At 43.2% G+C, this 14,985-nt stretch overlaps 2 protein-coding genes across 5 annotated transcripts in view; both read right to left on the bottom strand.

Moving 5' to 3' along the window:
- The window catches only part of PHLPP2 (PH domain and leucine rich repeat protein phosphatase 2), a 75,301-nt gene extending 73,999 nt beyond the window's left edge, over positions 1–1,302 (bottom strand). For all 3 annotated transcript variants that reach the window (XM_032324375.1, XM_032324377.1, XM_032324376.1), the window contains exon 1: positions 1,135–1,302. In XM_032324375.1, the coding sequence (XP_032180266.1) occupies positions 1,135–1,233 (99 nt within the window). In that variant the 5' untranslated portion in view covers positions 1,234–1,302. The remainder of the gene's footprint in view (positions 1–1,134) is intronic.
- A 3,707-nt stretch (positions 1,303–5,009) lies between these two features.
- AP1G1 (adaptor related protein complex 1 subunit gamma 1) overlaps positions 5,010–14,985 on the bottom strand; it is an 82,924-nt gene continuing 72,948 nt past the window's right edge. For both annotated transcript variants that reach the window (XM_032323353.1, XM_032323352.1), the window contains 4 exons: positions 14,643–14,750; positions 14,381–14,541; positions 10,839–10,937; positions 5,010–9,214 (listed from right to left, as the gene is read on the bottom strand). In XM_032323353.1, the coding sequence (XP_032179244.1) occupies positions 9,113–9,214; positions 10,839–10,937; positions 14,381–14,541; positions 14,643–14,750 (470 nt within the window). In that variant the 3' untranslated portion in view covers positions 5,010–9,112. The remainder of the gene's footprint in view (positions 9,215–10,838; positions 10,938–14,380; positions 14,542–14,642; positions 14,751–14,985) is intronic.

Genomic DNA, 14,985 nt, shown 5'->3' with positions numbered 1-14,985 from the left:
TATTTTCACTGTTGCAAAGTAGTTTTGAAAGACATCAAAACCTCTTAATTTTCTTTCTTCTCTTCCGTCTCGCTGGCAACTTTTAAATCCCGCTGATTTCCTCTTCTAAAACTCTAGAAGGAATTCTATTTCATCTCCAGAAGGACATCCCGTTTATATACTTGACCTAGAGAAAAATTCCTCTGCAACTATTTCACAGGCCAGTAGAAAACTCCATCCAGTTAGTCTCCCAGAACCTCTCCTTTAAACCATCTTCACTGTCCCCTGCCGACCCTACATTCCTTGTGCATTTAAACTTCTTGTCATTCCCTTCAAGGTTCCACTCCCCGCCTTGCCAGCATCTGCTTTCATTTTCCTCCTACTCCCCCCAATTCCTGCCCCAAAACCCCGCTAGCTGCCTGTTGCATAACCGCTCCCCCATTACCGTCTCCCTGGATTGTTAGCCCGGCTCCCGCAAACGGGAATGCCCTTTTTGCCAAACCCCTCCTCCCTGCTGCAACACGCCCAGAGATTCCCGGAGATTAAGCTCCTCCGGGGATTCTCTGTCCGGGCGGGCAGGTGGAGCTTACAGGCCGGCGCCTCGGAGCGGGGAGCCGGGTGCTAACTTCGCTGGGGAGCCCCGAGGGCAGAGTCGGCCCGCTCCACCCGGCGCAGCCCAGAGCACACGGCAGCACCCGGCCAATCACCGCCGCCATCCTCCCGCTGGGGTGATGTCTTCAGGTGTCCGGGGAGAAAGCCCTGCGTACTTCCAGCCACGCTCTCGGGCCACGGGCGACCGGCCGCCGGCCCCCCAGCGAGGCCGAGGACAGCCGAGGCGGGCCCCCGGGTCCCGGAGGAGCCGGGTGGGCGGCGGCGGCCGGGCGGACGCCGGACCGAAGGCGTGGGCCTGCGAGGCGGGTGGCGCGCGGCCAGGGATGGGCAGCGGAGGGGAGACGGAGGCGGCCGAGGCCTCGGTGGGGGCCAGGCGCGAAGGCCTCGGCGGGGGCTGCGGCGCCCCCAGCCGGACTGCGGGACAGCCGGGCGGCGAAGCGGACAGACTGACGCGTCGCGGGGGTCGCCGGCTGCCTCAGCCACCGCGCGGGGCAGGGGCGGCCTCTCCCCGCCCTTGCTCTCTCCCCAGCCCTCTCGCCTCACCTTCAGGACCCGGATTCCGCCCGGCCGGCGGCTCGCGGGCGCTTCGGGCGGCTCCGGGGGCTCGAGCGGGCCCGCGGGCCCCGGCTCCACCTCCCCCATCGGTGGCGGAGGCTGCACAGGGACGCCGGGCCGGCGCGACGGCGCGCGAAGCCTCGGCGGCGCGCGCGAGCAGCCTGCGGCCCCGCCCCTCGCGGCCGCCCGCCCCGCCCCGGGCCCCGCCCCTCCCCTCCCCTCCCGCAGCCCAGCGGGCCCTGCGTAGCTGCGGGCTCGGCGCGGCCCAGGCTGTGCGAGCCGCATCCTGGCTGGGCGGCTGGGTCGACCCCACGGGCGGAGCCGGCCGCCTCCGAAAGCCTGGGCCTGCGCCTCCCGCCCCGCTCCCTCGGTTTGAAGCACTGAGGCGCGGGGATGGTTATTTACTGCTATCCCCGCCTCCGAAGTACCCGCTGGACTAGGGACAGGTCGGGGTCTGCACCTGTTAGTAGTGACAGGGCGCTGCCCTCCGCTCTTGTAACTTACCTCTCCCAGACGTTTCCTCTTTCTGCTTCAGAACTGGCCTGTCACCTTCACATGCAAAGTCACTGAATGGGTTGTTAATATTCACCTTAGCAAGGCCTTTTCTCTTCCTTATTAGAGATGTTCACAATGTTCTTTAGCAAATTCGACCAAACCTCGTGTACAAAATGTCAACTCACCTCCCAGCCACATTTTAATTCCCTTTTCTCCTCCGTTAGTAGAAGTATCAGAATTCTTTACTCTGCCTCAAGCCACAATATAATCTAAGGCCATTTTATTATTTGCAAGGCTAATTCAGAAAATCTTTAATTCATTCTTTTAATTCCTGCAGTGATGGTACTTTGTGGCTAGCCAGTCAGCCAAATTTGGAGTCGGGCAGCCTAATTCCAAATCTGAGCTTTACCTCTTACTCTACCCTTGTGCAATTTATTTGATTTGAGCCTTTGTTTCTCAGCTGTGAAATGGAAATTAGTATCTTTCTAGCAGTTACTACCTAGATTTTGTGAATGCATACAAAGTGCTTAGTAGGGATCCATAATAGCCGTTATAATTCTGATTTTCCAAATCTAAGATTCACTCAATTCCTCAGTGTTCTCTTCTTGTAAATTCTACTTTAAATTTTCCCAGGATACCTTTTAGACTTCTGGATTTTAGGGCCTTCCCTCTTAAAAAGGTGTTAATGAATCTTCAAGCAACATGTGAGGAATTAAGCAGCAAAAAATCAGTAATTCCCTGAGCTTTGAATTGGTAAAAATAGTATCACCTTATCCACTGCTCCAGCTTGCCTGGTCTATAACAACTATGTTTAAAACATTTTAATTATAGGTTTAGGACAAGAGAGTTTGAGATCTAACAGTACAGTCCATGCCCTCTCTACTGTAAGATATGTAACCACTTGGAGATTTTTCAGATTACTAGACAAAATCTGACCCTTGTAGATTCTGACTCTGTACAAAAGTTTAGTCACTACTTTCTCCCTTCACATGAGCTACTTTGCATATACCAAAACTCCAATCTCCAATAGTCTTCATTTGTCTCATTTTAAAATTAAAAATGACTTCTATGAGTCTGGTATAAAGTGTGAGAAAAGCTCTTAGATTGACTACCTCCTGGGTCTTCTATTTGAAACTACTTTCAAGGAAGCTACTCAAAGTAGTTGAAATCCTATTTCCATGCTTACTGGGTAACTTCTTCCAGCAAGAACACTGGTATATAAACTATAGGCACCCATATGGGGAGAGAACTGGACTTTTGACAAAGGACAGAGAGACAGTGGAAAGACCAAAATGTGGTTCAGAATTAAGTATTTCTAAAAGCCTGTTTCTTGAGGTTTTATACATTACATTTTCCAGAACTTGTAACTTTTTTTTATTGATTAATCACCTGAAGGGAAAGGATTTTATCTCGGGGCCAGCATCTTGAGTTCATGCTAGGGAACAGCAGTGGTAGATCGGTGTTTTAATGAATGGAATAAGAGCTAATGCATAAATTCGGAATACAAGTGTATGTTAAAAGTTATGTATTTACTACTTCATCAAAAACAGTAGTACCTCTTTCAAAAGGAAAACAAAAAATAAAAAAACTACCAACCCAGATGTTCCAGGGAATTATTTACAATGCAACTCTTTAAAGGTCCCTTGTGTTTTAAGACCCAGTTCGGTAATCAACCAACTGGATTCTCCTTTTTCTTTCCAAATCGTGTACTGCCATTAACATTTTATATTGTTTCAAAGGTCACATATTCATGTTCTTCCCCAGTTCAAGGCAGTGTGCATTAATGTATGCCAAGGGTTATGTAACTACAATTTCTGGAAATGGTAAACAGCTGAGACTAACCCTAAAAATAAAATCCTCTGGGAATTTCTGTGCAAAAATCCATCTGCCCTCACTGCAGGTTCATCATTACACAAAAATCACTGTTTAGATCAAGCCAAGAGACAGAGAAGTCATTACTGTCTCCTCTCTGTATCCTTCCTATAAGCAGCTGTACACGTCTCTCTCCACCTGAGGGAAGGACACACATACACACATGCTTTATCCCAGAAGCTTTTCCTAATCCTCACTACAAAATCAAAAGAAAGTCTGGAGAAGAAAAGTTTGTCAGAATGTGGTAGAAGAGCCATAAGGTCTTATTACATTCACGTATTTATAGCTAGTTCCCACTCCGGTAATGACCACAAAATCATCCTTAGGCCTATTTTCATTTTACCACAGGTTGAACAAATTTAGATATTCTTTTTTAAGATTTTATTTATTTGAGAGGGAGCGAGCACAAGAGTGGGACAAGGAGCAGAGGGAGAAGCAGACTTCCCGCTGAGCAGGGAGCCTGTTACAGGGCTTGATCCCAGGACTCCAGGTTCATAACCTGAGCCAAAGGCAGATGCTTACCTGACTGAACCACCCAGGTGCCCCAGTTTTAGATAGTCTTTATTTTAGTTCCAAAGAAACGGGTAGTATTTACCTGGCCTCAGTGTTTGATATATTTTCAAAATATGGGGACAACTGAACTAGGGGAGGAAAGAGCACAGAAAACCCTTAAAAGTGATAAAAATTCACTCAGTTCTTCTGGACTAAAGTTCAATTCTGAACATTATTCACTGTATTGTTGACTAAGTGCCTGAAATCTACTACTGGCTAAACTTTTCTACTGTAGCTTTTATATTTTCCTCTAACAGGAAACTGCATGCAGATGAACATGTTAATTAAATGTAATATTAGAAACAAAGATGAATTTTAACTAAACCACATATAGGATTACAGAAATGTCACTTATCAGTGCCAAAGGGCATTTCTGCAAAAACTAGATTAATGCTGAGGCTTCTTCTCCTTCTCACTTAGGGGGCTTTCACGCTCTCCCCCTTCTCAAATCAAGGGAGTATCAGGGATCACCCAAGTAACAGAAAACGCATAGCTTCCAACATCCAACCACTCTCCCGTCTCCAGAAGAATTCGTTTAAAATAGATCCTGAAATAGAATTCATTTTGGCTGGTTAAACCTTGCTCTTCCCAGTCACAGATACACTTAAAACAATTTACAAATAGCTTATAACTAAAACCCCATGACCAACTCTAAATACACATTTCACTTTGATACGATTTCTTTGCTTTGCTTGGTAATTCACCCATGTGGAGCAGCATGAGCTAATAATCATTAGTAAAAACTTCCAATTGCACTTTTTGACTGGTATGGACTACAAGGTTTTTTTGTTTTTTGTTTTTTATTTTTTACAATGTTCAAATTCTTCTTGGTGGGATTTCTGTGTTTAAGAAACATTAACGGGTCAGTAAGTTTAGCCCAAAGCTCTGGAATAAGAATTCATTCAAGGCTTCTCTAATCTACTTGTAAGAAGCAAGGAAGCAAATTTTAAATCATTGAGTATTGACTTTTTATTATTAGTCACTGTTCATAATTTGTTTCAACCAAAAGACAATACACACAGCAGAATTCTAATGCATCCCATGTAAATGTTTACATCCATTTTATTCCTCACTCGCCTCTAAGACTTATCATTTAATTTTAAATTTCTTTTTACATCTCAAAAATATGTCTGCAATAATTAGAATTAGCCGTCCCACTTAGAAACAGCCTTTTAATATTTTTACAGTAAAGAAGATGTGATGGGGCTTAATGAAAATGTAACTTACAACAATTATGAGAGAAAAGGGACTTTACAGGGACACAGTGGGAGTTCACAAAGGAAAGAGTCCAGAAGCTCTTTCCCATGAGCGAGCCCCCCCAAACTGAAAACGAAAACAAAACACACAAAGCGCAACAGCAGGTTCCAAAAACAAAAACAACAACAACAAAAAACTTGGATGCTCCATCCTGAAGCCAGAATCAGCCTCACAGAAGTTCACAAAGCAACTGTGCAAGCTGCTTCAGCACGTTCTTCTGTTTAAGTGTCCTGGGTCCTGGATCCCCGCAGATGGAGCCCACTCACTACTATTGCTTGAAAAAGAGTGATTCACTTCCACTTCCACTTCCACAAGCAGCCCCACCCTCCTGAACCAAAGCTGGTCAATGTGTTTTAAACTTCAGGACTTTCCGCTCTTCAGTGACCCTCCCCACTCCCAAACACATGAGTATACAGTCGTGGACCACCTCTCCACCAACCACCAATTTGTGAATATCCACTTTTTGCTCTCTAGCTCTCACTTGGTTTAGGACAATGTGGATAAAATACATTCACTAGAAAAAAAAATAAGACACATTCAAACTCTTTCTTCCCCCTCGTTCTCATGGCCCAAGTATTTTCCAATGAGGAAAATAATAAAGTTGAACCTCAAAAACAGTATTTCCCTAACTTCCAAACTCTTCTAGAAGAACGTTAAAATGAAAAGCATGTTATACAGTAGATGGAAATACTCAAACCGTTAGTGCTGAACAGTTTTTAACTGTCTATTTTCTTATATGAATGGGACAAATAAAGGGTATGAACCACATCTTTAAGCTAGTTGAGAGAAGAATCCCCACCCGAAAGTTACACTGGGGAATGTTTCTTTAAATGAAAGAGACCTTCAAATGAACAGATGATCACTACACACAGCATAAAACATTCTATGACTGTCCCAGTCACCTCAAGGTAACAGTACCAGAGCATTATGGGAGAAGCTTCTCAGGTAGAGCACCCTTCTTACAGTTTTTTGAGATTACTTAGATGAGTTCTCCCTTAGGATTGCTTGGGTGGAGGGGGTGGGAGTGAGAGGATACACTACTCTGAAAGGGGGGGTGGGAAATGAGGTCAAAGTGCACATGAAATTGTCCGAGTATGTGTAGGCTCACTGCTCATCACCCTGGGGTTATTAAGACAGCCATGGGAATCACTCTTTCCTCACAATGGCTCTGACCTTGAATAGCCATCCAACTTTGCTCCCCCTTGCATGGTCATCCCAGGGAAAGAAATTGCTGAAATGTGTAAGTATTTATAGAAAGTAAGAGATTTCTCCTTTTAGCAGCAAGGCCAAGTATGAGGAGAACTAATTCTGATCCTAGAAACTAAGGCACGCTGAAGCCTTCAAAGATCCCATCATTTGAAAGAGTCGTCACAACCGTCAGGATCCTAGGCAGCTTTCTGGCCGCGAGTTCTTCAGTGTGGTGCTCAGCTTCAACTCTCCAAAATCACTTCAAATATTCTAGGCAGCACCCTCTGCGTTAAGGCCATGATTTTTATCCCGTCTAGACAAAGCAATGGAGAACCACATCACTCCACCTCAAAACTACAGTCACCCACGGAGACGCTTTGTTCCTAGAGCAGACCCTTTCCAGCTCCACTAGCTAGCACGGTCTCATAGCACGGACTCTGGCAGGTTTCTGAGATTCAATTCAGTCCAACTAAAGAAACTTGAGCTGGTCAACTATTAACGTGAGAGAAAAATAAAGCCTCTAACCCAAAGAGGAATGTTAGATAAATTCTATTCGAGAAATCCACCAATATTATGTTAATCCTATCATGTTTCACAGCATTAAGTATCCATCCAATGAAATCAGTCGGCAAAGAAACCTTGAAAGGCTACTCTTCATTGCACAGGCAGAGCAAGTTGTCTGAAACACTCTCTAATCCACAGTTGCCTTTACTGAAAACTGTGCACCAAATAATATCCTGTTGTTGACTCAACCATTTATCCAGCAGAGTAAGTTTTAGCAAATCTTGCTCTTGTTTACAAACAAGACCAGAAAGTTTCCCCTTTGGAGCCTTTTAGTTCAACCCCGGTTTGTCAAATGTTAGGAATAATCTAGCATCTGATACAGAGCTAGATCTGCCAAGACACTGAAGATTTTAAGTAAAGGCTTGGTGAAATGGGGTGGGGGGGGGAGAGATTTGTACCCAGATTTTAAGACCAAAGCCAAAGTAGTCCTTCTACTGTACTCAATACAGTAATGATTGCGAACATTCTAAGAGCAAGGCGGACCTGACTCTTCCTCTCTTCTTGAGTACGTCAGACATGGCACCCGTGCACCCGAACGTACACAGTACATTCACCATGTGCCACAGGAGTCACCTTACCTCATTCCAGCAACTCAGTGTTAAAGGTCTGAGAACACAAGGGTCCTTTCTAAAAAGCACTCGGCACTCTCCCTAGTGTAAAAAAGCTCCAGACCTCAGGTCTTTCATGCTGATATTCACGAGACCAACTTCTCAGACTCAGGAAAGGATATGCCTACCCTGTGGTGTTCATAAGACTTCCTCTCACACAGGGGGCAAGGAAGCTACAAGGCTTCATTCCAACACCATAAAGTACAATATAGGAAAGATTTCTTTAACCGCGTGGTCTTTATTTCAGTGCCAGTGTTACAGATACAACACAAATGTTCCAGTTAGAAGAAGGAATTCAAACGGAATGCCAAGGTCCAAGCCAGGCTCAGGAAATAAAAAGGAAGGTGTGGAGTAATGGAGAAGATGACTCCAATATGCTCTAGGATGAGTCTGATACTCACTCTTCCTATGGGCCAAGGTGCCTTTGTTAAGGAGTCTGATCTTAAAAAGCGAACTCCTCTTTCCACCCATTTACCATAGTTCAACAGGCAAGTTACGGGCTTAGGAGAAACTTCAAAATTTGTGGCGGGGATAGGGGCATTAATAACTATTAATATATCTTTTAGAAGTTGTTCACTTTGCACGTTCAGGGGAATCCATTTTTGAAAATCAGGGAGAGTATTCATGACTACAGCTAAAGAATTGAGAGACAGGGGAGCTGGAAGAGCCTTGGGAGTTTCTGTTACAAATAGAGCACCATATCCTTCATGCCAAATCTCAACAAAAGCTCTTTTGAACTGCATCTGTCCAGTGTTTACAAATAACCTCTCCAGGTCTGCCCAGGTCTCGGTAACAAACATACATACATACACGTGTGTGTCTGTGTGTATACAGCAATGCACAGAAAAGGCTACCAGGAGCCTAATGCCTCTTTCAAACATTGGGGGAACCAGTAGAAAAAGGCAGGGCTCCCTAATGTCCACTGTTAACATTTTCATTCTGAATGCCTGATGTAAAAAGCGCCTGAAGATGGTAACCCAGCTAGTGAGGAGTGAATACCCCCACCTCGCCCAGTCCACAGAAAAACACAGTAGAAGGAAGGGGAACTCTTTGCTGCAGAGACAGAGTGAGTGTTTTCTTGCCATGGATTCCAGTCCTCTCCTCCAGACCAGCTGCTTATTTCCTCAGGAGCCCAGGGAATGTTGATTCTGGCTGTAAATGTGGGGGGGGAGAAGTGCGGACAAAGGAGAAGAGGAGGAGGAAGAGTGCAAAACAGCCTCCGGAAGCAGCCGGCCTCGACACTGGAGGAGCGCAGGTTCGGGTTTGACAGTGCTTCAAGGTCAGCAGTAACTTCAGGAAAATCCTCCTCAACAGTTCTCTTCAGCTCCTCATGCCCATGGTACAGTTGGGGGGGACTTGCCAGCAATCACAACCTCCTTCCCAGAGTTCCTTTGATTGAGTGGGACAAGAATGAGAATGGTGCCGGGCCCTCACTGCCAGGACTGAGGGGGAAAGTTGTTCACCTCTGCTAGATCTTGCATTGCTGAGCCCTTGTGGTTGTATGTGAGCTTGATCCGCATTCGCAGCTGTTGCTGTAGGAGAAAAGAGAATCGCAAATTATACACTGAAAGGAAATCTCTAGAACTTGTGTGGTCCACAGATAGTCTTTTAACCCAGAGAAAAGAAATTTTTTTAGAGGAAAGCTGTCTCTTAAAAATGACACACGGGCAAATAACCACTACCATTATCATTCCTGCCTAATCCTCCAGCCAACATCACGCAGTAGAGCAGAGAAAGTGCCCCTTCAGAACACGTCATCGGCTTCCATCCTAGAACCGCATTAACAGGACAGAACCACTTGGGAGCGTTTTCAAAGTAACACTGGCTAAGTGCTTCTCAGAAAGATTCAACCCTTGCATCCGACTTCCCAGAAAAATGAGGTAAACATATTCATCTTATGCTCTACATTCAGAGATACTGTTGCTTTGTGTATAAAAACAATAGTAAATGTGAATATAAACTTGTTTTGTTCCCAAGACATAAAAGGAAAAAAAGTTAACTATGGGAACAGAAGTCATTTTAAGAGAACTCAATTATACACCCTTTTTATTTTATGTGGCAGATTTCAAATATTAATGCACTAAGAAAATTTTTACTCTTTGTCAGATCATCAAAGGAATCTGGGCTATAGGCAGATACTCAGAATCCAGTGAGGAGCGGAAGAAAGGCAAAATGTTAGAAGAAATCATCATACTGGGATTATGAGACACTGCTAGAAATCTTTCAAGGTGAAGAAATCCTCTGGGCCATTTACAGAAACTGTACAAAAACTAGCCAACTGATTACTATTAAAAATGGAGTCAATTTACTTCTTTGAGAAGATGTAATGAAAATACTGCTTAATGTCAGTTTCTAAAGCTACTTTTCACTTGGCTGCTTCATTAAAAATACCTCCACTTATACTGGCATTCTTAAAAATCACAGTAGTAAATATGGAGAGACGGGGTTCTACAAATACTCTTACACCGGACTGCAACTTGTGTAAAAATTAAGGGGCACATGGGTGGTGCAGTCGGTTGGGCACCTGACTCGTGGTTTCTGTTTAGGTCGTGATCTCCAGATCATGATATCGAGCCCAGAGTCAGGCTCTGTGCTCACATGGAGTCTGCTTGAAATTCTCTCCCCACCCCCCACTCATACGTTTGCTCTCTCTCTACAATAAATCTTAAAGTAAAAAAAAAAAAAAAAAAAAAAAGATTAAAATGTCTAAGCTTTCCCTCTTCTCTTGCAAAAAACTAGACTTTGAAGCCTCTAAATAAGCAACTCCTTAAAACTATATTTTAGGGATGCCTGGGTGGCTCAGTCAGTTCAGTGTCTGACTCTTCACTTCAGCTCAAGTCATGATCTCAGGGTCGTTGAGATCGAGCCCCTCATCAAGCTCGGTGCTAGCATGGATCTTCCTTAAGATTCTCTCTGCCCCTTCTGTCCCCTCTCCCTCAAAAAAGAGCTGCATTTTAATGCTGCCACTAAACCATTTCAAGTGTCTAAGCTACATTTATTATCTAATCTACAAAAGAATGAGGTTAGACTAGACATTTTCACAGATTTCTTCTACAACTATGAGTCAGGAAAAACCCTAGAGAAACAAAGCAGAATTTTATTTCAGGAAATACACTTTCACCTCACTCAGATACTGTCTTCAAACGTGCTACTCACCTTCTGTGGGTTCAGAACTTTAATGACTTGTGTGATGGTCCCTGTATTAAATGCTGGGACAATGCTGCTGCTGGGAGACAGAAGCTGCAGCTGGAATGTCTGGGGGGGAACAAAGGGCACTCTTCAGAAAAAATAACACATTCAATACCATGTAAGAGATGTTAACAAATAAAAAAGCCAGACACCTGGATAATTATTCAAGTAAGTAACAGATTCACCTACTACTACATTCTGTTTGTTTTCCAGATATCAGCAATTCACAGTATGTGGGCTGACTATAACCTTCACGTTATTTTAAAAACCCCACGGTTAGGTCTTTGATCATGAAAACTAGCAATGAGCCACTCTCCTCTTTCAGGCAAAAGGAACTTTAGCCTACCACTTTTCAAAAGGTGACCAATTCTTGTTTTGGCAACCTCGCTTAATAGTAACTGATCAACTACGCAGGTGAAAAACGGGTGTATGTGGCTTAAAAAAAAAAAAAGCTATAAAGAAATGAAAAAGAAAAAACACTTTCTAGAAATAACAAACCAGAATACTAATCACCAACTACAGGCCTTTATGCTATTGTTGATTTCCACAGTTGGGAAATGGAGACTTAAACATTTGTTTTCTCAAGTCTACATAATCCGGAATGTGTCAAGGGCTACATGACAGAGGTAAGGAAAAGCTGTAAAGAGCCAAGCTGTTAATATGTATGTGGAATACATCAAGATCTCCCCCACTGGGGTCACAGGTCTTAAGAGAACAATTTCGTGCAGAGGTAGCCTATACAACAAAAGACCTGGAAAACCCAACTATCATAATTTGTAGTGTTGGTGGGTTTTATTTGTTTACATAGGAGAGAGTTAAAAGTGTTATCAGCAAGACAGGGAACCCATAATTGTTAGCACAATATAGTATGTATGTAGCTATTCTACATACTAGGATTTTACTTTATTTTTAATTTAAGTAGGCTCCATGCCCATCGTGGAGCCCATTGTGGGGCTTGAACTCATGACCCTGAGATCAAGACCTGAGCTGAGATCGAGAGTCAAGACACTTAACTGACTGAACCACCCAGGCACCCCATACTAAGATTTAAAAAAATCTTTCCTGAGGGGCGCCTGGGTGGCTCAGTGGGTTAAGCCGCTGCCTTCGGCTCAGGTCATGATCTCAGGGTCCTGGGATCGAGTCCCACATCGGGCTCTCTGCTCAGCAGGGAGCCTGCTTCCCTCTCTCTCTCTCTCTCTCTGCCTGCTTCTCCATCTACTTGTGATTTCTCTCTGTCAAATAAATTAAAAAAAAAAAAAAAAAATCTTTCCTGAAAGTGTGGCCTTCTAAAATAATGGAGAGTGAGGAGAGAAAAGAGAGAGGTAAAGAGAAGCAGAGGGAAGACGACAGAGGGAGAGAAGGGGGGAGGGGAGAGAGAGGGCAAAAAAAAGGGAAAGGAGGAGAGACACAGAAAGAGACAGGTAGGGAGCAGGGCTGGCAGGAGACAAGAGGAGGAAAGTCTATCCAGCCTTCTCTTAGGACCAAAATTGTAAGAGTAAAGAGATTTAGTACCAACTCAAAGACTTACTATGTTGAATCTTATTATAATTCTATTGTCAAGATAATTATGTAAGCTGAAATATTATTATTTACATTTATTTCATCAAATAGAACATGCCATTGTTTTTCACACCATTATTTTATATAACACAGAGAAGAAATTAAAGGCCATCAACTAAACTATGATAAAGTATCAATTTTAGGGGCGCCTGGGTGGCTCAGTGGGTTAAAGCCTCTGCCTTCAGCTCAGGTCATGATCTCAGGGTCATGGGATCGAGCCCCACATCGGACTCTCTGCTTGGCAGGGAGCCTGCTTCCTCCTCTCTCTCTGCCTGCCTCTCTGCCTACTTGTGATCTCTGTCTGTCAAATAAATAAAGAAAATATTTTTTTAAAAAAAGTATCAATTTTAAAATGCATCTCATTTTCAGAGATAATAAAAAGCAATGGTAGAATCTATGAAATGATTATTTTGAAGTTCAAGATACATCATGACATGCAAATAGGTATTAATAAATAAAATAAGGCCAAAAATAAGGCCATGCTTTAGTGGCAGAGATGCTATGTTGCTAGAGCACAGCCTAGAATAACAAGTATAAAAGCCAAAGTTACAGCAGTTAACATTTACTGAGCGATGAACATATGAAATGTGCTTATAACAGTACATAGCCCATAAAACTCATCTATCCCTCAAATAAACCCCAGGAAGTAGATAATCACTGCCACCATCCTTTTTTTGTAAATGAAGAGACTGAGGCACAGAGTTTAGGAAACTTGTTTTAACATCATATAACTAGTACTGAAACGACCCCAACTCTACTGCTTATAAAAACATCTACATGACTCTGGCTCCTAAAAAATCCAAGTAAAGGAGGCTGTAAAGTCAGTAGTAACCACAAACAAAAGAAAAGTTTTTAATTTCCAAAAATGTATCATTTGAATGCCATATTCCCATGTCACTGAAAAGATTAGATTACTTTAGCCTAAAACAAGGGCTGGCAAACCATGGCCCATCACCAAGAATGACCCAACATCTGCTTTTGTAAATGTTTTATTGGAACAGAAACACACTCTTTCATTTATATATTAACTATGGCATTTTCTCCCCACTGTAACAGCAGAAATGAATAGATGCAACAGAAACCATACAGCCTAAAATACTTACTATCTTGTCTTTGACAGAAAAATTTTGCCCACTTTTCATTTACAATATTTCTTTATACAAAACTTTTCATTATTCAAAGGACATAAATATTCCTTAAACTAAGATTTGGTATAAACAAAGCTTCAATTCACAAAAATAGCCATTGTATCAATACTAAACTACATGTTAACGAAGAAGGAAATGTTTCTTTCACTTAAATAAATAACAAGAGATGGGGCGCCTGGGTGGCTCAGTGGTTTGGGCTGCTGCCTTCGGCTCGGGTCATGATCTCAGGGTCCTGGGATCGAGTCCCGCATCGGGCTCTCTGCTCCACAGGAAGCCTGCTTCCCTCTTTCTCTCTCTCTCTCTCTCTGCCTGCCTCTCTGCCTACTTGTGATCTCTGTCTGTCAAATAAATAAATAAATAATCTTTAAAATAAATAAATAAATAAATAAATAAATAACAAGAGGTGAAAACTTTAAATTCTGATCCAGTAACTAGAAGAAAATACTAAAGAGATAAATTCCTTCTTCTTAACGAATTTTAATTCCGTGTTAGAATTTGTGTTTTTTAGGTTTTTAACCACTGAATTACTGAATTCCAGTCATCCTCCATGGCCTGAGCATTCATTACCAGACCACCTTGCAGAATTCTGCTGTAAGTCTCACTAGCTATTACAAGAATGTCCTTTCTTTATACTGTAAGAATATTTCTGACCAAGTAAAAGCTTTCAAAATGACATGCTTCAATGAACCATAACACACTATTGTTAATTTGGGTTAGATCTGTAAATTTAGTTTAACGTCTAAACATTAAAGTATATCCCTTATTAAATGTATGGAAAAGGAAAAGAAGACACTGTAGTACCTTTGGTACTGCAGCCTGGAAAACAAAGTCTGTCATGTCCAGCTCTGTGCTGTTGGAGGCCTGTATCGTTATCACTGTGACGCTAGGGTTGGTATTTGACCGTTCAAAGGTGAATTCTATCTTCAAGCCATTCTTACTGTATGCTGTGATGGAGGGGATGCCTGGAAAGCACAGGAAGATCAGTCTAACTGCAGTCAGGTTAATGCTCACAGAATACTCTTCTTCAATAACTACCTCTCACTGAGGATGATAATACCAGTACCTGTAGTGATGTCATTGAAGAGAGGCTGTGATGAAAGCCCATCCAACAAGAACGGGGGCTGGGATATCTGTGGGACAGAGGCAGGGGCAGGAGCAGCAGCTGGAGCACCTAAATGAAACATTCCAGTGGTAAGTCAATCTTAACCAGCATGACAAAGCTCACCAAAAAAACACCCAAAAACCCCAGGAGAAGATTATTACATCTCACATTAAAAGAAGGATTCCTTAAACAAGCTGCGAAAAGCATAAACCAGGGGTGCCTGGGTGGCTCAGTCAGTTCAATGTTCCACTCTTGGTTTCACCTCCAGTCAGGGTTATGAGATCAAGCCCTGCCTCGGGCTCCA

Source organism: Mustela erminea, chromosome 19 (genome assembly GCF_009829155.1).
Source record: "Mustela erminea isolate mMusErm1 chromosome 19, mMusErm1.Pri, whole genome shotgun sequence".
NCBI classification, from domain to species: domain Eukaryota; kingdom Metazoa; phylum Chordata; class Mammalia; order Carnivora; family Mustelidae; genus Mustela; species Mustela erminea.
The sequence above is the reverse complement of the archived record's forward strand: the minus strand, read 5'-3'. Positions and strand labels throughout refer to the sequence as shown.